The sequence below is a fragment of the Leguminivora glycinivorella genome, chromosome 6 (genome assembly GCF_023078275.1).
Source record: "Leguminivora glycinivorella isolate SPB_JAAS2020 chromosome 6, LegGlyc_1.1, whole genome shotgun sequence".
Lineage (NCBI taxonomy): Eukaryota > Metazoa > Arthropoda > Insecta > Lepidoptera > Tortricidae > Leguminivora > Leguminivora glycinivorella.
The window spans coordinates 7,690,437-7,715,395 of NC_062976.1; the positions used below are offsets into that span (position 1 = coordinate 7,690,437).

Here is a 24,959-nt window from a genome sequence, read left to right on the forward strand (position 1 = left end):
TTCCATTTTTTTTTATAAAAAATAAATAAAATAAAAATGTTAACGGATACAAAACGGCCGCAGGCGTCGTCGCCCGAACACATTACTCGATTAATAAACAGCAGGTAGCGACCGCCGACCGCATTTACAATCTTAAATACTGATGAACTCATCGCACTCATTCCTTTAAATCTATTGATTCTTGAGCTTTTGTGTTGATTGGTCGTAAATAGAATTTTCGATTCAATAAAATGTCGCCTGAATCACCGGATTATTGTGTTCATTGACATTTATATTGCTTAGTAAGGATGTGACATATGGGCACTAAAATCGTGCCAGTACAGTGGAGTCATTGTGTACGAATGCGAGCCAAGCGAGCAGGCTAATAGTGCGCGCGATGCATACTCATCAAATAATCTATTATGTATTTATCTATAAGTATGTGTATCGCCACCTAGCACCCATAGTACAATCTTTGCTTAGTTTGGGGCTAGGTTAGATCTGTGTAAGGTGTGCCTCAATATTTATTTTATTTTATTGAATCGCATTCTAACGTTCCACTAAGGCGCATCAAACGAGAATGTTCAGTTAAACCCCTGTGTGGTGATGGGTTAAGAATCACACCACCCTCATTCCTCCCGTGGGTATCGTAGAAATTTCCTGTGGGATATGTGTTCATTTGTGGCGTAGGCGAGAGGCTGGCAGTGGCAAACTGTCACTGCAATGTAACAATTTCGTTTTCTTTCAACCCCTTAATTTACTAAGAATGGCACTGACACATGAGCAGTCTCATGTACTCTGCCTACCCCTAATGAGAATACAGGGGTAAGTATACGTACCTATGTGTGTATGTTCAGCTGACATTACATAAGTTGCCCTATCCATCTTATAAATCTTTGTATCACTCATAAATTCGAGTTTGCTCACTAATCCTGCGAATGTACCCGTGTTTTGTGGTTTATCAATGGTTTATAGATTTGTTAATAAAGATTATTGGCCTTATCTGGGGAGTTTAGTTTCGATCTGCGGTGTTAAATGTGGCTTTTATACATAGATTGAGACATGTCCGCAATGTGTCATTTTATTGCGTAGGAATTTGACTTTAGATGAATCAGTAAAGGGTGACATTTATGACTTGCCTATACTTTAATGTGTTCTATAAGAAGGATTAACGGAAACGTGTAGGTCTAAATCTTTACATTATAAAAGCATCGGTACCTATTGACTATATTATTTATTATATGAGAGAAATTTGCATTGTGAATTTAACAAGTTCGACTTGTTGCGGTTTATCCGTTTGAATATGTGTCAGGTTGTTTTTATAAAAATTGTTCTTGATTTGAAGTAGCTTGTTGTTTGAACCAAAACTGTAGGCGCTATTTTACCAAAAAACTTGTTGAACGAACATGAAAACTGGTTGTAAATAATATTAAATTGTTCTTGATTGAAAGCTAACTGTGGTATCTTTATATAAATAAATAAATGTTATAGGACATTCTTACACAAATTAACTGAGCCCCACGCTAAGCTCAAGAAGGCTTGTATTGTGGGTACTCAGACAACGATATACATGATATACAAATACTTATGTATACATAGAAAACGTCTATGACTCAGGAACAAATATCTGTGCTCATCACACAAATAAATGCCCTTAACGGGATTCGAACCCAGGACCACAGCTCAGCAGGCAGGGTCACTACCGACTGAGCCAAACCGGTCGTCACTATAAGGCAGCGTTCCACAACGAGGACGCGCCCCAGGTGGCGTCGGCGGCAAATGTCACGCGCTTGACCACTTGGCGGCGCGCCTTGTTTCCTTCCTATACAAAATACTGAGGAGACGTTTTTTGAATTACACTTAAGCGGCGTGGCGCGGACGCCCCATACATGTAAACCCCGAGACAATCACGCATATGGGAAAAAAACCGCTAACACAACGAGGTCTGTCGCTTATTGTAATCGTCCCAAATGTCACGATGTACTTGACCACTTTTCAAGGCTTGTTTCATTTATATAGATATGAAAAATCCTTCACATTAATTGCTTGTTTCCTTCAAGTTCCAACATTCTCTGACAGAGATAGCTCTAGTAATAATAGAAGGTGACCTCTCATTAGTAGCTCCGTCTCTTTCCTACATACCTCTCATAAGTATCTTCTGTATGCTTCGCCCCTGCATGGTATATTTCCACACTCCGTTGCTCCCAGGGTAACTCCTCGCATGATCTCCTTCAGCCCCGTCTCGTTCCAACATAGCATATTCTAGAAGGTTACCTCTCATAAGTATGTTCCTCATGCTTCGTCGCTGCTTGGGCCAGTTCTACCTCCAATTCCTAAACTGGTGCATGTACTCCGTCGCCCCCAGGGTAATTCCTCGCATGATCTCCTTCAGTAAGTATTAGCCCCGTCTCGTTCCAAAATAGAATACTCTAGAAGGTTACCTCTCATAAGTATCTTCCGCATGCTTCGCCGCTACTGCATGGTGCAGTTCTACCGCCTGTTCCTAAACTGGTGCGCGCACTCCGTCGCTCCCAAGGTCACTCCTCGCATGATCGCCTTCAGTTGCCCTGTCTTGTTCTAACATAGAATACTAGTGTATAGGTTACCTCTCATAAGTATCTTCCGCATGCTTCGCCGCTGCGTGGTGCAGTTCCACCGCCTGTTCCTAAACTGGTGCGCGCACTCCGTCGCCCCCAAGGTCACTCCTCGCATGATCTCCTTGAGAAGCCCCGTTTCGTTTCTGCAGATGTGCGCGAGCCGGCCGCGCGCTCGCCGGTTGCGCTTGCACACCATGCGCGGGTCTAGGATCACGGCGCTGCCTGATGCCCTGGAAAAAAAAGAATTTATGGAGAAGGTAATGAACACGGCAAAACGAAAGACAGTACCCAGTAACAGCTGTTTAATTACCAGGATTGCATAAATCGGTCGTAAAATCAGGGTGCTTATCGCGAACCACATTCGATATGTTGCCAACCTATTGCACTTGTAAATTCCTACGTATGTGTAACAGGGAGGCAACTCGTCAAACGTGGTTCGCGGTAGGTCCTCAGAATCACTCAGCCGTAGATTACACTGCGGCGTGCGGACTGAGACGATCCAGACTCGCTGACTGATCCACTGTTTACTCGATAAGAGTTCATTGTCAGAACGCAAATAAATACACGCACAAAACACACTAAAAACCTACGCTTTTCAACACAATATCAACACTATAGAAAGCGAACTAAAGTATAATTTGATGAAACTAGTGGATCAATAGGTCTATATGTTAGTAGATTTTCCGTGAACTGGGTCCGTAGTGATCGATTGGGTTAATTATTGAGTAATGATTTTATACGAAGTTTTGCGTAACCGTTATGATTTCTTTGAGTGTTTGAGTCATTTTGAACATTCTTAACGTTTAGTTTCTTATCCAACATTTTAGGCATCTACAGAATCTCTTTTCCTCGGTAATAAACTTAATATACACTCGTTGAGTGGACGACATCCGGAAAATTGCGGGTCGACAACTGAATGAGACACTCAGTGTGCGTAGCCGAATGCACAAACGCTCATGAAACGCTCACGATAATATCTCTTTCGTAGCTATCTATCTCTATCGCTCTTGCGTTAGCCAGACTACATTTCTGGGGCGTTTCGGTGGCGTTTTGCGTCGCAGAAATGCCATTCGGCTACAGGGCGGACCGGAACAAGTAGTGTACTAGAAGATAGACAGATATATTCTGGATCCGTAGTGGCCGATAAAAGGCTTGAAACTTTGTTGAGTATTTTCTCGGTACATCTAGAACACGTGTACTGAATTTAGCTCTGATTCACGTATCCCACGATTTAATTAATACAAACAACTAGTGATTGACCTTGGGTTTACTACAACAGTAAAAACATCGGTAAAGTCGAGATTCTTGTAAATTATGACCGCAACATGGTGGATACACGGTGTACACGTGGAAACAGAAACATTTCAACCAAGATCCTGAGGCCAAAAGAAGGAAATTAGGAAAATTAATTGCTACTTCTTAGGGTTCCGTACCAAAAAGGTACAAGAGGAACCCTTTTTTCCTAAAACCTACTTTTTGCAAAGTTTTAGTAGTATTTAGGGAGTGACTATTCTAAAATCGATTGATATGATTTTCTTACAGAAATACCAGGTAACTTTTGAAAAAACACTCTTTATTTAGGTCATGTCCTATTATGATACCATCCACATTAAGGCTTTTGTGTTTAATATTTTTTATAATTAGGTACTCTGCAACCAAGCAGAATCTAGACAAAAAACATTATGAACATTTTTGTCTCGAAATGTCAAAAAAAAAACGGTGTAAAAATTATTCGGTTTCCTCATATTACACCGTGGTTAAGTTCACCATGTTACCTAACAGAGCGATTTCTGTAAGCACTGTTTACCGATATACCGATATAGTTGTAACGGGTAACGTTGGTGGAATGCCTGGTATGTAAAGCCCCTAACGAGGGGTTTACAAATTCCGTATTAATTTTCGGTATATGGAGTGCACGTCCTTGCAAGAATTTAGACAAAACATTGTTATTTTACAGCATAAAAGAAATAAATTATAGTTTGAATATGCTGACAAGACAATAGTTGGATTATAGATGAATTCTACAGCAAAAGCAGTCACTAAAAACCGACCAACTTGCACATAAGAAAATGTAAGTATAACATTATTAGAATCAAATTAAACGAACACACGTGGATCACTTTCTATACCGACGAAAAATAGTACAAGTAGAGTTAAAGAAACTAGCTCTGTTTACCCTAAGTGCGTTTTCACATTTTTTTTTCCGCCCGCAACTCAAGGGGTGACACGTGCGCGTTGCCGACCCATTAGAAAGTTGTACACTCCTTTTTTGAATACTGTAGTTCATCGGGAATACCTCGACAGGGAGCTCATTCCACAGCCGGAGCATTCGTGGGAGGAAATTCCTCTGAAACCGTACGGTGCGCGACCATTTAGGTTGTAAGGTGTGTGGATGAGTTCCCGATCCAATATCGGCTGTCGGACCGATATCCCATACATTACAGGCGCTATTTTGGATTTTTTCTATTGAAATCCTTCCGATATCCGATATCGCATTTAGATATGCATGCGTTTAGTTGGTAATAGCACGAGACAATTTTTTACACCTGCATAGTGGGTAATAAAACGTAGAATAGCGCTGACATTTTTGTAACATTTCCATCGTCATCATTTAGATGGCTGGCAGTCCTCAACTGTGCGTTTCTCCAGAAAGAGAAGAGCGCCCAAGAAAAGAGCGTAGGTACACTCATCTTAAAGGCTGGCAACGCTCCTCCAACACCTCTGGTGTTTCGGGTGTCCATGGGTGGCGGTGATCGCTTACCATCAGGCGACCTGTCCGCTCGTTTGCCTCCTATCCCATAAAAAAAAATACTTATTACCTTTTCTGTACCCTATGTTTAACAAAATAAAGAATTGATTTATTGAACAATATACTTAATTATAAAAATTCCGACTTAGCAATTTCCATTTCTTTCGATATTAGCGAGACTACATAAATAACCAGGGCCCGTAACTTTCATGCCGATGACGTAAATTTGACGTCACACTGCATATATGATGATTCAGAGTTTTATTTAATAATTAATCATTGTTCATAAATCATTTTAATCATGACTTCGAAACTAATCTACTCATACGTGAAATATTTAATACCTACTTGATACTTGAAAAGTAAATTAAATTATTTTTATTTTGTTTATTTTTTATACAGACATCTTATTGAATAGTTTTGTACCATATTTCAATCAATTATAAAAACAAAACAAATTGTTTCCTTTTCGTTTCACGTACCGAGTAGGTATTAATTATTCTACGTATGAATAGCTTACTTTTGAAGTAATTTGTAAAAGATTAAATTGATTAATGAATAATGATTAATTATTACAATAGAACTATTTGAATCACCTATATGCAGCAGCGTGACGTCAAATTGATGTCATCGGCATGAAAGTTACGGGCCCAGTAAATAACAAAGGTTCGTATTTGTAATGCCAGTTCCGTCAATGTCAGTACATCTTGTATTGACACTGACTGAAATAGCATGACACGTTCGTACGTTTCCGTAACAATTCGAAGGCAAATCTTTTCGCACTGTATCTGTAATGCATTTTACCGTGACGCTAAAAAGTCGTGACACTAGTCAACTACGAGTAAGTAGGTGTTACTCAACCAATACGTGTCTATGATGCCGGTTAAATAATTCTCTAAAACTGCTGTGAACATATCTCCAAACATTGACACATTATCAAGTCGTGACGTATGTAACAAAATACCGTCAATATTTATCAAACGAATTACTGGTTTAGATTACTGTTAGAAAATACGTCATTTATTTATTTTGGCTTCAAAGTTTCACCTTTGTGACAGCGTTTCTAAAAGCCGTGAAAATTCACTAGAGAATTACCAACACGAATCTAACCTTAGTGAGACTCAGTTGCGGTTGATTTTGGTATGTGGAAGTCGTAGATGGAATTTTGCCAAATAGGCGACACACCTCTGTCTATGCAGACGAATAAATTAACTGTGATAAGTTGTATGTCAATTAATTATTCTTCAAAGCACCATGTGGTTGGGAGGCGACCGAGCGCGGAAAGGAAGCTATAATGAACAAGTGCTGAATTAACGAATTGCTGTATATTTTGGTTGGTTGATTAGTAGGCGGGTTATGATAATAAATGACTTCTTTAAACTAATGAGATGGTTGATGAGGATTGCAAAACTGATTGAAAATTCGTTTGTTTGGTGGAGTCGTAGAATAGACAAATTATTAGTCATCCAAACCATGTGTTAAGTGGATAACTAATAATTAATTTAGAAGTTTTTAACTCTTTGTTGTGACTAATAACAAATTTTTGTTTATGTCATAGAAGAGAAAATAAACTGAGCTCATTACGTTGCATTGGCATTTGTGGAAAATTAATCTTCAAATCAATCGATCAATCAAAATATTCTTTATCCAAATATAGGCTTACAATAAGCACTTTTAAATGGTCAACAATGTATACAATTTTCATCTTATTCTAAATATCAGAGCAATTTATTAATCACGATTTCTTTATAAAGTATTTATCCATGCGAATGAAAACACGCATCACTCCAATGTACGCTCACCGCATATGCTGAGCCGTTATAAAGTATTTATCCATAACACGCATATACGCATATGCATGTACTATATTAGTACTATAGCTTTTGCCCGCGGCTTTCCTCGCGTTAAATTAGAAAATTGTAGAATGCTCTCTACAATTTTCCACACCCTATTTTAGGGAAGTGGAGAGTTAGAAAGAGATAAAAAGTAGCCTATGACACTCTTCATATGTCTTCAACTATCTCCACTTAAAAAATCACATCAATGTGAAATTTTCACCAAACATGGCTATTATAATGAATATTACAGGAAAAATAAAACCGTACACGTATCTTGAAAACTTTTTTCTTTATTTATAAAAAACCTTTCAGATTTACATTTTTAATTTCAACACCCTTGCGGGTTGTACCTGTATTTTTTAACAAAATAACAATGAAATTACCTGCTTTCAAATAGAGGCAAAATGGTTAAAATCGGTTCACGCAATAAACAATTATGCCATAAAAATCATCTTCCATACTGGCTCGCGCGCATTAGTTTACTCAATTTGCCGATAGATGTCGTTGTACGTTGAACGCTCATTTCCTACATGGCGTTTTTCCTGATATAATGAGGTCGGTTCAGGAGCGTCCGTGCGACATGTCGTAAGTCGTAAACTATTGTAGTCTTGATTTTATTTGGACGTTGTCTAACAATAAAAATGTATATTAAAATATTACTTGTTATGTGGGAAATTGAGTATTGAGGGATTTAGTCAAATCTGTAGAATTCTATGAATAACATTTTAATGATTCAACTATTGAAAGTTTGTACGGAACCCTCGGTGAGCGAGTCCGACTCGCACTTGACCGGTTTTTTTATGCTGCCAACAGCTTGTAGAATACACTCCTTAGTTAACGAAGCACAACGATCACTGTCGCCTGTCGCACTTAAAAGCGTTTCGTTATCTAAAAACAAGTAATCACCACTTTTTGGCTAGCCTGTTGGGCTATGAAAATGTTACTCAAACTTACTTTCAATCGTAACGGGACGCGAACACGACAGATCGCAATTGCCCGTCATATACAAATTCCAATTACTTTTGGCCATCAGTTGGACAGTAAATATTGCTGTGGCAACAATACGATTGGCACGCCGTTCTAATGGCGTGCTGTAATAAAATCAGTGTTATTCTCAACGATAATCAAACGAATGTCAATGGAATTAAAATCCTGCGCCAATATCATTCTTTCTAGTTTTTTTTTTCAACAACATACAATCACGCCTGTATCCCATGAAGGGGTAGGCAGAGCACATGAAACTATTCAAGTTTTTTTTTTTTTTATATTATAAATGGGCTTACTCTTGGCAACATTCCAGCTAAAGGCAAAGACGTGGCCTACGATGGAGCTCGCTCGCCCAGAATATGCCTGTTCACCATAGATTTGAAGGTTGCCGGGTTATATGAGCTCGTAAATATAGCGGCCGGCAAGGAATTCCACTCCTTGGTAGTGCGCATAAGAAAAGGAGCAAAGAGTTTCGTGCGTTTGTATTCTGAAGGGATTGCTCGCTTGCACTTGTATTGCTATATTCTACCTATTGTCTTTCCATTATCTCGGGACCACGGGCCCCAGATCTTCGGGAGGCGTGGGGCTGAAGCCAACAGCGCTGAGATCTTTTAGAATCATTTAATCTAAAAGCAAGGGTAACGTAGCAGATACCATCCCTGAGAGCACAATAACTGATATATCGAGGATGGTCCCCCACCAGGTGCAAAGACTATTGAAACCATTGGAATACCAAATTGCCGAAGACCGTCTGAACATCCCAGATACAACTGAAGAGACAATTCAAAATTGGGATTTGATGAGGCGCTGCACTTGGCATGCTATTGCAACTAGAAAGGCATTCACAAAGCTAACTAATATAAAGGGACGAGGAGGCAGAATTTCAATTCTCACGCCAGACGCTCTGCCAGAGTAGCCAACGTACTTATGCTTCGTAGCAAAATGAAACACAACTGTCACTATCTGTCGCACTGATATGGAAGAGTCATGGCGACAAATAATTTCTTTGTCGTAGCACACACGATTGTCGCCTTGGCTTGTCCGGGCGTATTGAACATACTAGCTATAACTCCGTACCTGAGAGGCAGTACAGTTTTTGGGTTTTTTTTTTTTAACTATTGATGCTAATCCATCGATCCATAAAACTACAACTTACTACTACTAGCAATCAAACTATACAACAGAACTGCCACTAAAATAATCCGCGTGCAATTCTCATACAGTTCCAGTTGGGTTGCACCCATTCTTTATCGGGATAAGAGGTCAAATTGAAGTAGTCATGAGCATGAAGCTAAGACGTCTTGTGAATAGCAGGCCAGCTGTCGCCGCGTCGCAAGAGTTGCAAGTAGATTTATCTCCTACTAACCGAAGAAAGTATTGCGACATCGCGATTGTCATCGTAAAGTCATGTCAGGTTCGCCGCAGACATGTGATATGGACGTGATTATTGTTCGTACAATGTTAAGGATGAGAATATATTCTGTGAAAAAAACATATACTAAGGTTATTTAGATGTAGAAGATTGTCCCAAAACGCGAGGGTAAAAATTGACTGGGCATAAAATGGATACTTAATTGTAACCGAAATTTCGTACGTTTATCAGAGTTGAAGGACAATTGGAAATTCATACGTTTTATCGTATAATTGTTGCGCTGCCGTAAACCATCATCATCACTACCTAGTGATAATTAGTACCTATTCTCGAATATCAGCAACAAAACACTTATTTTTCGTTACTTTAACTTAAGCTTAGTTTACTACCTAACCCTATCGCTGACAGTGGTTCGACTGTCGACGTAGTGTCAGCGAATGGGTTAAAGAATAATTAAAGTTTCTTATAAGAATAAAATAAAGACCGTTTTTCAAACATTTAGTTTAGTGCATAGAATTCTCTTTCACAAGACAGTGCTCAAACGACGCCAGTTTTTATAAATACCCCGTCACGCAAACTAACCTCCAAAGTTAGGAGCTAAACGCCCTATTTCATAAAATAACATCCACTTTCGAAAGCCTCAAAGCCAACAATGGCCGTACACGGACCCAATTTTAACGACAACTCAAACACGGGGACATGCGGCGGGAACCATTTCCAATCCTACAAGAGTCGAAGGCTAAGAGAAACCAGTCAACTTATTAGCCAAGGTCACAAGTCACAAACAATTGCTGTCGCTTCGACAAAGTCTATTGTCTCTCTTCTTCCCCTTCAGTCGTTCCCTCAATGCTGAGGATCGTGACATCATGTCATTCTGTTGAAGACTAGGCATCTGTACCTCGTCAAGCGCAGGGTCTCGAGCAGTTTTAATTGCATCATCACTCTTCCTCTTCCATGTTTGTGCGTTAGCGGCAGTTGCGTTTCGATTGCTAAGGAGTTTCAATCTAGGCACAGATGTGTGATCTCCGCTGCCATATACTTTTTTGGGAGGGGGGGGGGGGCTACCGCAACTACCTAAGTTCTAGAATTGGGAACATCGTCTTCGCAGTAGGTCCTTCAATGGAAAATTTTCGTGATCGCAGTAGGCCCTCCGCTCTCGAGGTCACTTTTCATTGGTCCGCCGAAGAATCGAGTCGCCTGCGCTTATATAATCAAGGAATATACACGGGCAGTGTGGCATGAGCGCTCATGATACGCCCGCTAAAACCTTGCGACAACAGTCCACAACATAAACTTTTTAAAAGTGTTTACACTCGGACAGTGACAGACCGATCTAGTCTGACGATTGCTGGCTGTTGACAGATACACAAAACCACTATAAACTTGCACTTACCTCAACTCTTATTGCCATACTTTAAGGGTAGTTTTAGAGTGTTTAGCTTGGCATAAAACAGTTGTGAATGTGTAATGGTAATGATGTTTACAGTTAAGTCGTCATGCAGTCGCTAATCGTGTCCAAGTCGCGAGTTAGCGCCTCGCCCGGTGTCCGCAAATACACTCATTCATTGTCACCCTACTCTGGTTGAATGAGGGACAGTCCTGAAGGTTTTAAGACGGTTTTGGGGTATTTGACACCCAGATGGTTTACTTAAATAATGATGGACATCCTTATTTGTACTTTTATAATGTTCTGTCATCTCATCTGTAATTTATTTGATTAAATATCAATCAATAATGTCGTGAATGTATTGACTTGATAGGTCATTGTGATTGAATGAATAATGTTCTCCATTTACGGTGTTTTGTCGTGCCTTGACTTAAACAGTGAGCTGCAAAAGTGCACGGAGAATTTATCAATGAATTTATTCATAATTTCTACAAGCAATTTCGCTCAATGCACATACCAATTGAACAATAGTACATTACATCAGAGGCCGGGAAAATGAGGATTTCCGGCCAAGTGGGTATATACGGCCGAGCGAGCGTGCGAGCGAGAGGGATACGAGGCCGGGAATCCGTTTTCACGCCGAAGCATGTATAGTGCTTTTCTCAAACATACAATGAAATAAAAAAAAATGCTTTAAAGGAAGATATTTTATAAAAAAAGTTACTTTGCAGGCCTAGGCCTAAAAAATAATATGAAATCCCTTTACAGTCCTCTCGAATTGTTGCGCCCAAAAAGCGATACTTCCCAGCCCATTTTAAGGAACGTAAAGACAATATTTCATTGCATGTTTGAGAAAAACTGTTTTTTTAAGTAAAATACACGACGATTTATAAGAAATAGATAGGTACACATAAATATGCTATATCATTGAACGTAAACGTATTGCCAGGTATACCTAAATTATACTCGTTTACTAGCGCATAAGTTTTTCTAGTCTGCAAGTTGGAATCATGTTCAGTTGGTCAAACAACTTCATCAGTCAAACTGTATTTATTTACGGCACATTATCAGGAATACGTCACTTGTATCAATTTCCAAGCACTTCTTCTTCGTAATAAACGATATCCGAGAGTTTCTTTGATGAGCCGTCGGATATTCATGATAGTCAGCTATGACATAATGATTATTTACTATGAGTGATTTCAATTGCAAGCTACCTATTTAAGCCGAATGGCACAAACGCTCACGAAACGCTCACGAAACGAAACGCTCTTAGATATCTATCTCTATCGCTCTTGCGTATTGGCACGACAGAGCCAGACTACCTTTCGGGGCGTTTCGTTTTCATTTCGCGTCGGAGAAATGCCATTCGGCTACAGGGCCTGGTACAGTTTTAGCGCCACCGTGTGCTGGGTGCGGTGCGATAATTGGTGAGATTCTACGCACAGTGATGCGCTGTGCACTGCATGTTTACGGTCAAAGATTATTCAAAAATACACTATTCAAACTATTACCTATGCTACCCGTGATTTAGAGACATATATATTCTTCCATCTTTTTTATTTTCTCATCTCTCGCATTGACACACCTTTTTCTCACACAAAACTTCCGGGTTTGATATTTCCGCAAGGCTATTCGGAACCCTTATCCCAGTTGGGGTCGGCGCAGCATGTCTTCCTCTTCCATACACTCGTCTCATCTCTATCACTCGTCATATCATCATTTTCTTCATCAATCAATCAATCAACGTTCGGTATAGGTAAATAATCAGGTTTTGGTAGGACCGGACCAATGATAACGGGCAGCCCGAACTGCAGCCAAAACTCGAACCTTCGATATCGGTAAATAATCTTAGTTTAGGACACTAGGATTTAGTAACAGGCTACGCGGTTGAAGTCCGTCCCGATGTTAGCGACCAGCCGGAACTGCCACCGAAATACGAACTTTCGGTATCGGTACCTAAATAAAATGGTTTCGATACGTACTCTGGTTTTGGTAAATCGATAGTGCACTATATGATTCAGTAACAGTCTACTTGTGAGTTGATCTCCTCAGTGTTAGCGGGCAGCCGCTAACCGCCATGCAAACAGGCGGCGGGCGGTCGAGCGACAGGGCATCGCTCCAATGCTAAATGGACTAGTTCCACTCATTTCAATCATTTGCTTTATTACTCACAGTTCCGAGGAATGGTACGTCACTTGACTTGACTGCTCAATAAGGTAACGTAGAAGTATGCTTCCCAGTCTTCCCACAGTAGACTCTCTCTTTCGTTTTGCAGCCAACTTGTGCAATATTTTCTTTTGACATCCATAATTTCTTGCTACAGTTTTATACGGACTAGTTCCACTCATTTCAATCATTTACTTTATTACTGACAGTACGTCACTTGACTGCTCAATGGTGTAGAAGTCACCTCTTCCCACAATAGACTTTCTCTTTAATTTTGCAGCCTAGCCCAACTCGTTAGGCTAAAACATCTACATATATAAGATCTCCTTTTTTTGCTCTTGTGCTAAATTGCCACATATTATTCGTAGACTGCGATCCAACACTATCCGACAGGACCGATATCTTGCATATCAAAAGTACCATCACATACTTCATACATTGAATCCGTGCAGCACGGTATTTACCATCAGGTAACTTGGCTAAATACACAGCGTTTCTTCACAAAAGTTAAGAACCATGTTGATAAAGGGGTCCCCCGCTGACGCAAGCCGTCATCAAGGCAGATTCATTAAGAATAAGTAATCTTTACGACGTCCGGCCCCGAGCTCGAGCCAATCTGTCTGTCGGTTTATTGCCCGGGTTTGTATCCAAATGCATAAACGCTTACGATAATATCGTTAATCGTAGCTAGCTATCTCTATCGCTCTTCCTTATTGGCGCGACAGAGCCAAACTGCGTTTCGATCGACGTCTGGCGTCAACGATTGTCATTTTGGCTAGGCCGGCAGGTTCCAGTTTATCAATCAAACTTGTCTATAATGTCGAGAGCCGTGATATAGACATTAAACTTGAGTTACGGAAGGTTGGAAATGTAGCAGAAAATAGATATGAACATAAACTAGGTATGTAGTTATATTATTCTATCATGTTATTTATGGGGCTCGTGCGGATTACCATCGAAAAATCGGGATTTCTTTTTACACGCGTAGCTTCCTACTTCCCATCTGCTCAAATCAAGAGTTTTTCCGATCATTTCCACTGTGTCAAACGATGGAGATCAATGGTAGTGGTTGTTATTCCTTTGATTTGATAATGCCTGCTCCAAAATGATTAATTTTCTGCCTGATGAGGCCGTGAAATTCGCAGATTCACACAAGATGTAAGTATTACTATCTCTTGTTCCTTTGCCAGTTTTGCCACACTTTCAATAATTGTCCCATCTTGATCTCTAATTCGATTGAAGGGCTTTCTTTGTTCGTAATGGTATCTAAGACAGGGGTATTTACAATTTAGGGTTGTATTTGTTAAGTTCCAATAGTTATTACTTTCGTGTGTAAAAATCTCTTATTATCAAATTTATATTTAGGTGACGTTCTACTATATTTGCGTTCGGATCAAATACATAAAATCAAAACAAATACACTAAGGAATAAATCAGTGTTGCGCTCGTCTTGAAGTGTTAATAAAATGAACATCATTATATTGAAGTCTACATAAATTCGGAATTGGTCGTAAAATAAACCTGTAAGTCCCGATTGGGTCAAGTTTTATATCAGTCAGGGTCCAAATGTTGTGACTGCGTCTAACTACTGACGGATATCGTATTAGATACTGATTTTAAGGGGAAGTTGATACTTGACTTACTTTGTTGGGTCATCGCCCCAAAATTAGTCTCCAACACAAGACAGCGTCACCAAAAAGTTGTGTCATCTATATTTACTTTCCTAACTATTGAAAGGTATAGAGGGAATTGCTTGGCCTATAGTAACGTGCACATTATTGAAAAGGTTTAACACAATACATAAGTATATAGATTCTATCAGCAACTCTACGATAAAAAAAAACCGGTCAAGTGCGAGTCGGACTCGCCCACCGAGGGTTCCGTACAAACTTTCAAACTCCCCAGTTAAAATAATCTCATGTTTTCACATAACTCTAACGACTTGACTAGAAGACAAAAGTATAGGTACTAATGAGCATTATTGTGTATAGCGCCATCTATCGGTGAATTCGCTAACTAATTTGCGCGACCATTAGTATGTTGGTTTTTCAGGGATTATTCTTTATAATGTTAACCGATTTAAACAATTTTTACTTTATTGGAAAGAAGATGATTTACGTAACATCTCGCATTAATTTGAAGTACTATATACATCCGCAAAGGTGAGTAAATTAAAAGTAAAAATCTGAAAAGTTTTTTGTGAATAAAAAAAAATTTTTCAAGATACAAACACGATTATATTTTTCCTGTAATATTTAGCATAAAACCAATGTTTCCTAAAATTTTCATAATTTTTCGTTGGTAAACTTCGGAGATAAGGGGGGGGGAACGGTATTTTTTTTTACATTTTCCTTCAAAAATTTTTTTTTCCACAACAAAAAAATTATAAAAAATAGTTTATTTACGTTCAATTTGAGTTCTTTCTAACGATACCCCACTTGACCTAGTAACTTGAAATTTACAGTTTGCCCCCCTTTCATTTTGGCCATTTTCTACAATTAAAATTAATAAATTAAAAAAAATTATACCTTCTATTTGTAGAGGTTCACAATGTTCACAACTATTCCAAATTTCAAGTTGATAGCATTAGTAGTTCTCGAGATATTTAGGAATGTGACAGACGGACAGACAGACGGACAGAGTCGCACCATAAGGGTTCCTGTTGTACCTTTTTGGTACGGAACCCTAAAAAGAACAATTCTTAGGCTTATAAGCCACTGTAACATGTATCCTACCTCCCATATTAACCTCTCCTAATCTATCATATTAACCCAATAAATAAAAATACATTACCTATCTTCCCTTTCACCGAAATCAGGTATAAGAGTACAAACTATTAGCTATAGCGTTTTTCCAGCCTCGTGTCGTAACAGTTTTTCCAAATTACCTCAACTATCGCCAATTCTCCATGAAAAATGAAACGAACGTAAAACTGAACGTAGTTGCCGCCCCAAAATGTTATTTAGTATAAAAAGCAGTAGAACTAACCATGCGCAGCACTCATACATTAAACGCACATGTAGGTTGTATAATGGAAAGTGTCAAAATGTAGATATATTTAGCAATTCATTAAGAATGTTTAAGAAATTAGTTTATTCTTCATTAAAATAAAAATATGTTAAATAGGTAATTTAATAACTTGAAATTGTTATTAAGATGTTTATAAAACAATTTTTTTTCTCTCTCTTCTTCTTGTATAATGCACATGCATGTTATTTTTGTAATAATTAGTCTATTTGTTAATATTTTGCTTACATACAGGAAACTATAGGTCTATTACTGAAAAAAGTTGTTATCCTATATTCATATTTATTCATGAGACTGTTTGTTTCTAAAAAAAAAAAAAAAAAATATTTGAATCAACTAAGCACACATAATACTAAATAGGAGGGGTATGCATAAGTTTATGGTATTTAAATTGCCAAGCCAGTATTCAATAGACCTAACTCAGACAGAAATTCCTAAAGTAAAAAAAGTAACTTATCTTCTCCTTAATAGTGAATACGTAGTAGCTTTTAGATGCAAGTTAAAACAAAATTAATTGCTCCATAAATCTTGTTTTACTTTATTTGCTTTTTTATTTTGTAGATTACTTCGATCTCCATGCTGCGGGTTATTGATCTAGTTGCAACTATCTTCTGTTTGAACATAAGTTATTAAGATACAAGTTTTATTTATTTATTTATTATGTAAATTACAAAATGCACTATATTTTTTCATTTTGCGTCTTTCTTGGAAGGAAGGATGATTAAACAAACATTTAATGAACATCTTCCAAATAGAATTTCATAATATGCGTAATTTTTAACGGAACAGAAATTTTTTCGCTCGAGCAACAACTGTGGTGTAGTTTTCAAATTGAGTAAGACTAGACATAATATTATGTACAAAAGAATTAAGGTCAATACGGATAATTGTGTCATAAGGGTAAGTGTGTCTGGCCTTCACCTTTCTCCTTTTTACTCATAGTCGCATGTGTTTTTGCGAGTTCATGCTTTTGCAACTTGCTTTTTGAACTCTCAATTGGTTTAAATAGGCTAAATGTGAAAGCCAGAAAACTTCCCCTTATGACACACTTACCCGTATTATAGAACAGAATAGAACTCATTTATTCAGGCAACACATCAGTAAGTACAAAACAATAGATAAAGTAGGATAAAACACATCAAACATCAATAGATACAATAGGATAAAAAGTTGACCTTATTTCAAAATAAGATGCAAATGTTTACAAAGTTACAAAGAACATTTTTATTTTGACATCTTAAACACTGTACCAAAAAATGTATTACTTACAACATGTTTAGAGTCATATATTAAATTATAAAAGAGATATTTAACAATACAATAAAATATTGATTTCCGTTCCGTCTCTTTATTTGGTCTTCAGTCTAGCCTCCCAAAAGTGATTGACCGAATACGTAAAAAAAACCTACAATTAATTAACAAATCGATATTATTTGGAGACGTAGGCGACTCATTTAAGCCATACATCTCGCCCACACATCGATTTTATGGCCAATAACTTGATTGGTATTAAGCTGAGTGATTCCACGGTTTCCGATCTAGTTTTTCTGTGCTATAAAGATGGACTTTTGGGTAAGTGGTTCTCTGCTAACAGTGGACAAATATAGATATCCGCACTTTCAAAACTTATGAGTTATGGGGTTCAAACCGCGCGATCTACTAAAAAGGATGTAGTACCTAATTGATATAGGTACATTAGCTTACAATAATGGCTGACTTACGTTTAGGGAATATGCTCTGCTTGGCGATATTTCTCTGGGAACGTCACATTACCTGCACATGATTGCCGCGACAGTCAATAGGCGAGAAAACGCCGCGACATAGAGCTCTCTCGCGAATCGACAGCACATGTTTCGCGCGAAAAAACGCGCTCTCTCGCGGACAAATGTCAGCGAGAATAAGCTGTCGCATGGAACTAATTTCTCAAGATGCGCACCCGTGCTGTAGAATATATGAAAAAATTACAGATGGAGAAATAAAAGTGGGAACCGCGACGGCGGTCTGTCGCGGCGCGAGCTATCCCGCGGGTAATCATGTGCTAGCCGTGCTGCTAGGGAACAGGTGAGATAATTCCTGGGACGTCTGGTAAAGTGTCGAAACATATCTGGGTACGTAGCCGAATGGCATAAACGCTGACGAAACGAAACGCTTGTAGATATCTATCTCTATCGCTCTTGCATATTGGCGCGACAGAGCCAGACTACCTTTCGCGGCGTTTCGTTTTCGTTTCGCGTCGCAGAAATGCCATTCGGCTACGGCACCTGGGCATATTCAATGTAAACTGGCTTCTTGTAAAAGCTTAGTAATATATAATAAGTTTATACATAAATATTAAATACCCACCTCTCTCACTTTATCTCTAGCTTAATTCACTGTTTCGCTTTAAAATATCCTCAATCGCCTAATTTAAGCAGAAATCCTTTTATTTATGAATTCACACGGAATAAAATATACGCCTCCTAATTATATAAAACAGGAACCTACTATCGACATTATAAATAAAATAGTTTTTGCTATCCTTATCTAAACTAGTTTCTACAAGTACTTATCCAATCGCATTCGCTCCGTTTATGTATCGACGAGATACCCATTTGTTATAATTGTCAATCAGTTGACAAGATCGTGAATCGTAATGAGATGATGTCATTTGTCACGCTTGGCTGGGCGTCTGATCGCGCATACTTAACGACCTTAATGTACGGTAAGTACATATGGTAATTATATTCAAATGATGAAGGTACTTTTCAGATCTGTTGGCACGAGAGGTGCGATCTCGCGCGCCTCTCCAAGCATGTACGATTTCAAGTACATACCTAATGCTACTTATGCTGGAAGTATGGGAAAGTGCGAGAATGCAACTCAGTTGTCGGAATAAGTTGTGAAAAACAAAGAAGAAATTGAATGATGTTAAACTAGTTGATAAGGGGATCTTATTTTCAGAGACCTGACTAATACTTTCGTAATTTTTTCGTTATAAAGGGACAGATGGTTGAAAAGTCATATCTCAAGTGTCGGTTTAACAAAAAACGGGAAAATTGCAAATAATTATCTCGGTGAAACGTGAAACTAGTCTTCCTCTCTAGTAGTAGTAGCTAGTAGTCCCAACCAGAGGTCATTGACAAAGCTGTAATTAAAAAACAGAGTCTATACTGGTCACTCAAACAAGGACACAGTAATCATAGATTTGCAGACTTTAGTTTAGCTTTAAGTAGGAGTTTACTGTTGTTGATAAAAGTCTATCACACAATTGCTCTCATTCGGATTATCCGACGAGCAAAAATAATTCAAAAGCCCACCTCCATTCCATACTTTTTGCTGCTTGCTCCTAATTCTGCTTGGCTGATTAATTGCATATTAAAGTCTCAACCGAGGTGGTTCCCGCCCGATATGACTTTATTGAATTTCATGCCTCTGATTTATAACTTGTATTGCGAATTTATTATCTGATGCGGACACGGCGATTAACTTTACAGGATGAGTATATTGTGTATGGTTAAGGATTTAATAATAAAATGGATGCCCACATATTCTGGGGGCCGATTTTTGAGTCTCACTGTCACTAAAATACCGGTTGAAAAGTGACAATTTTCTGAATTCGAACGCCGTGAGACTCAAAAATCGGCCCCCTGATCCGAAACAACCTCTTTGTCAAAAACTGGCCAAGAGCATCTCAGGCGTTGTCTGATTGATATGGTTTGCGCGACCAAAATTCACTTTGGGTCGTTGCGTTACAGTTTCAAGACGATGTCGGGTCATGCTCGTTGCAGAGTTTCACAGTTACAACCATCAGAGTAGACAGTCTTGATTTCTTGAACGAGGGCTGCTGGCACCATATACTGTCAGGGTTGCCCACCTTATGTTGGTATTGTCTGCATCAATAGTAGCGGATGAAACAACGCGGTAAAAGTATCTGACATCCTGAATAAAGCCTGCGTTGCGGATTTAAATATATGGTCTCTGAATATGAATACTAGGACTTTCTTAATATAGATAAATCTGTACAGTTCTCGTTCAGAGATGTCTAAGTTTAGTAAGTTTAATAATGATTTCTTTGTATAGACATCCCCTTTTGTTTATCGGTTACAGAATGGTAGTCTCTAGAGGCATAAGGACGACTGGACGGACAACAAAGTAATAGTTCAAGGTACGGAAACCTAAAACAGAAGTTTATACGTTCGTGTGGTAAAAAATTGTACTTATGATTATACTTAAACCGAAACATCCTGTAGTCGTTGCCCTTTGTGGTTGCTGGTAGGGAAATAATTACAAAGTTCAAGGAGACGGAGGAAGATTTGGCGAGCACAATTAATTGCTACCCTGACAAATGAGGATTAATTGGAGAACGCCTTTAGCAAGAGGAAAGAACGCTTCTCCATACAATATTGTCCCCATTTTCCTCTCGGATCAACATGAGGGAAAATGTTTTTAAACATGAGATGTGATTTAATTGTATTAGTATTAGTTATTGGTGTCTCGTAGCGACTTACTGACTATCATATCATGAATATATTTTTGCAACACCAAATAACGTAAACTAACATGAAATAACGAAAATAGAAGGCGTAAAATCTTAATTTTTGGCGCATTCAGACGCATAATAATCAATGGAAATTGGAAAATTAAATATTCATTGTTTAAGTAGGCATAGGTATTTCAATGCGCATATGAACTTCAAATAAAGCTATGCCGGCTCTAACCCTACGCCTCAGCCTCGAGAAGATTTCAGTTCCCCCTCAGTTGGAGAAGGGTATCTATCCACTATGGGACAGGCAAGAAACGCGGCTGTGGTCAATGTCTTCCATGTTTTTACAATGTTTCATTATTAAAAAAAACATTGGATGTCGTAGTTTTTTGTTTTTTTGTCATAGTATCTACCAGTTATGTAGTAAGTTACAACTTCATCATCATCCTCATCGTTCAGATTTTGCAAATCGCACGTTACTGATCCCGGCATATTGCCGCAAGGCTGGAATCTTGAGCATGGGAGCACCTCGGGGTCCGAAACACAAACATTTTTGACAACTAATCCCAAATTTGGCGCAGTTAACTTAAGCACTAGTTTTACTTGTGGAAAGCGATTGTCATCGTTACCGTTAGTGTGGGGAAAATATAATTTTTTCAACCCAAAGCTTGGTAACTAGGCATTAATTAGCATTTACGAAACTGGAATTAGTCGGTTTAGGAGTATTCTCACGATGTTTTCCTTCGGAACATAATAATACCGAATTTAGCGACTGGCAAATATCAAATGACATTACATGCCTAGTTACAACTTAATGAGAATTAAATGAATTTCTATAATATATCTTGATCTCGACTTGAGGTGGCCCTTCGTGCTCAGGTAAGGAGCAGTTAATTGTCTTCTGAACAAGTATTTTGCTCAAAAGCCGAAACACCTGAAGACCGGTCTGGCGTAGTCGGTAATGACCCTACCTGCTAAGCCGGTGCGGTGGTCCTAGGTTCGAATTCCGGTAAGGGCATTTATTTGTGCGATGAACACAAATATTTGTTCCGGAGTCATGGATGTTATCTATGTATATAAGTATGTATTTATCTATATACGTATGTTTATCGTCGCCTGGCACCCATAGTACAAACTTTGCGTAGTTTAGGGCTAAGTCAATCTGTGTAAGAAAGAGAAAGAAAAAGCAAGAAAGGTCTAAAGAAAGTCCGCCATGGCATATATACCTATCTATCTACATTAGGTACCCCTCTTGTCGATTTTGTACATTATTAATTAACATGTACTCGCCCATATCCATTGAATGAGTCACAAATAGACGCCTTTGTTCCATCTGAATTGACGTTTGAAATAGCTTTATACCGCTTCCCTGTTATAAATCTCTGAAGTATTATAGTTTAGTATCCATTTAGCTAAATAGCAATAACATGTTAGATAAGAGTTGGAGCTATTACATCTTCCCTTTGAGCGTGTGCAGGTTTATTTTCTTTATGGATGTAGTTAATAGAAAACGTCTGTGCTACCCTTCTCTGAAGAAAGGACGAAAGATTGACAGTTATATCATACGTACAGACATACATATAATCACGCCTGTATCCCATAAAGGGGTAGGCAGAGCAAGTTTCAGTGCCACTCTTGGCAAAAAGGGGTTGAAAGAAATCCAAATTGTGACGTTGCAGTGACAGGTTGCCTCTCGCCTACGCCACAATTTAACCCATATCCCACAGTCGACTTCTACGATACCCAGGGGAAGAAATGGGGTGGTGAAATTCTTAACCCGTCACCACACGGAGGGGGGTTGCGATCACGGATTCGAACTTTTTGTTCAGCAAATAGGCCACAGGGGCACTTTTACACGTCACATGTACATATTTAGAAAATATTTAAAATTGGATTGAAATTACAATTGATAAGTACTACTAATTCTAAGTTCTAACTAAAGTATAACTCTACTACGGTCATCAAATAAAGACACTGAACACTGGAAACCTAATGATGAAAATTGTATTTTATTCATTTTCCCTGTCATATTATGTCAATGTTGAATAAAAAATTCTCAACAAAACAAACAGATAACATAAAATAAAACATACCTTAAATTGTAGAACCTTGTGTTAATGGTAGATGAATTTAATTAGCTATTTGTCAAACAAAACTTTTCCAACTGTACATTGTTTTACTAATACTGCTTTCCAACTGGTTTTACCTTTATTCATAACACCTGAAGTGCACTTTCTCTTGTCGTCTACCTTTATATACTTCACCCATGAGTGATTTTACTACTAGTTAGATGTATAATCTTTACTAATATGTACTAACCTGCACGGGTAGCATGGTCGCGCGATAGACGATAAAATATCAGGCCGTCCCTATCGCACTATTAGTAAGTGCGATAGGGACGGCTCGATGTTTTATCATTTATCGCGGGACCATACTTGCCTGCCAGCTCTTGTCCGTCGCGGCTTCGTTTGCGTTAAATTCTAAAATTGCAGAATGCTTCATACAGACTTCCACCTCCCATTTTAGGAAAGTGGGGAGTTAGAAAAAGACAAAAGGGGCATTCCACGAGAAAGTAGCGTCTATACCAATCAAATCCGTAAAGCTCTAGAAAATACTGCCCATTGATTAACCAAGTCATGAAAGGTTGTCAGACACAACTTCGCTTTATTAGCGTCTTCAGATGTATTAGAAGAATTGCATGTCGTAAGCGACATTCTCGTGGAATGCCCCAAAAAGTAGCCTATGTCACTCTCCACCCCTTTAACTACCTGAACTTAAAAATCGCGTCAATTCGTCGCTCCGTTTTGCTGCGGAAGACGGACAAACAAACAGACACTCACACATTCCCACTTATAATATTAGGTTAGCCACCAAAAGCGATGTCTCTCGGACATTGCACCATAAATCGTCTGAAATAGAAGCTAAGGCCTGGCCCCGTAGCCGAATGGCATTTCTCCGACGCGAAACTAAAACGAAACGCCGCGAAAGGTAGTCTGGCTCTGTCGCGCCAATACGCAAGAGCGATAGAGATGGCTAGCAACAATAACGATTATTATCGTAAGTTTTAGCACATTTGGCTACCTACCCGGTCAGTGCGAGCGACCAAACTCTTTTTACAGTTGCTGACTTTCCCTGTTTTTACATTTTATTTGTCTATATAGATCTAATTTTGACTTATTATCTCCACGCGTTTTCGGGATTCAGGATCTTGACAAACAAAGGGACGGAGAACACAGTGAACCTATAAGAGTTTCGACACGTTTCGTATTTTCACTTTATTGCACAAGCTGAGAAATGTACATAGGAATAGGTAGGTACACATATTACAATAAATGTTATTATAGAGGTAAACAACAGGCTATCTAAACAAAATATCAGCTGATTCACCTTTCAAAGCTTGAAAACTTAAGGAGCCCTTGTGATTGACCTAATAATAAAGCACTAGATTTTTCACATGGAATTTTTTAAAGTTTATGCCACATAAGTTTGTCACCTATTATTATTGTATGTATTTATGTGTCCCGACGGAAATTCTAGCTCTATCTCTGCCAGATTACTACTATGCTGACTCCACTATCTATGCCTGACAAAAAAAGAGTAGAAACTAATAGGGGCGCCACCATCTACGTATGTAAACAGCTTTGCATGTGACAGATTTTGACACTTTTCCATGAGAACAGTTAAGTGTAAAGAACAGAACAGTTCTATCCTTCTTTACGAAGCTGCATGTTCAAACGTTCATTTTAAATGTTGTTTCCCATTTTGCAACAAATAATTCTATTCTACGTTACTCAACTCACCACCAGGAATCAGTAATGGGCGCGAGCAGAATCAGGCAAGCGGCGATGACTACAGGCCGCATCTCTGGAACACTACATCGCGAGCATTGTGGAACAGGTCTTTCAGGTATACATTGGAAACTTTTCGTAAAACACCGAAATTTCGCAGCGCGCGTTCCCTTTCGGGCGGAGATCGCGACGACGACTGACGCCTCACCTGCGTGCGCGCAGGGTTGCTCGCTCGAGCGATTTTCGCGCTATTTTGGTTGAGTTTTTGGCGGATTAGCCTCCATGATTAGAAAAGATTATAAGCGGGAATTATACTTTACATATTTGTTTTAAAGCTGACTGTTTTTATTCTCTTTCTGTATCACTTTTATATCATTTGCTGATACATTAATAAAGTAATAATGCGCGCGTATTCTGATGTATTGTGATTTGATTCAGTTTTTAACGCGAAAATATCAGTATCTATTAGAAAAGTTGACAATCAACCAATCCTCCATACAAAAGTCAAAACTTTTGTGAGTAAAAAAAATATCTTCTACTTTTTTGTATCTGAATTTGCCCTTAAACCCACTATATTTGTTGCACTGTATAAAATACCTTTAAA

General features: G+C 38.6%; 1 protein-coding gene across 1 annotated transcript in view; it reads right to left on the minus strand.

The window, feature by feature from the left end:
- The window catches only part of LOC125227200 (protein Wnt-6), a 43,699-nt gene extending 19,161 nt beyond the window's left edge, over positions 1-24,538 (minus strand). The window contains exons 1-2 of the mRNA XM_048131449.1: positions 24,368-24,538; positions 2,586-2,806 (exon numbers count right to left, since the gene is read on the minus strand). Coding sequence (XP_047987406.1) covers positions 2,586-2,806; positions 24,368-24,429 — 283 coding nt within the window. The 5' untranslated portion in view covers positions 24,430-24,538. The remainder of the gene's footprint in view (positions 1-2,585; positions 2,807-24,367) is intronic.
- Positions 24,539-24,959: the final 421 nt, after the last annotated feature.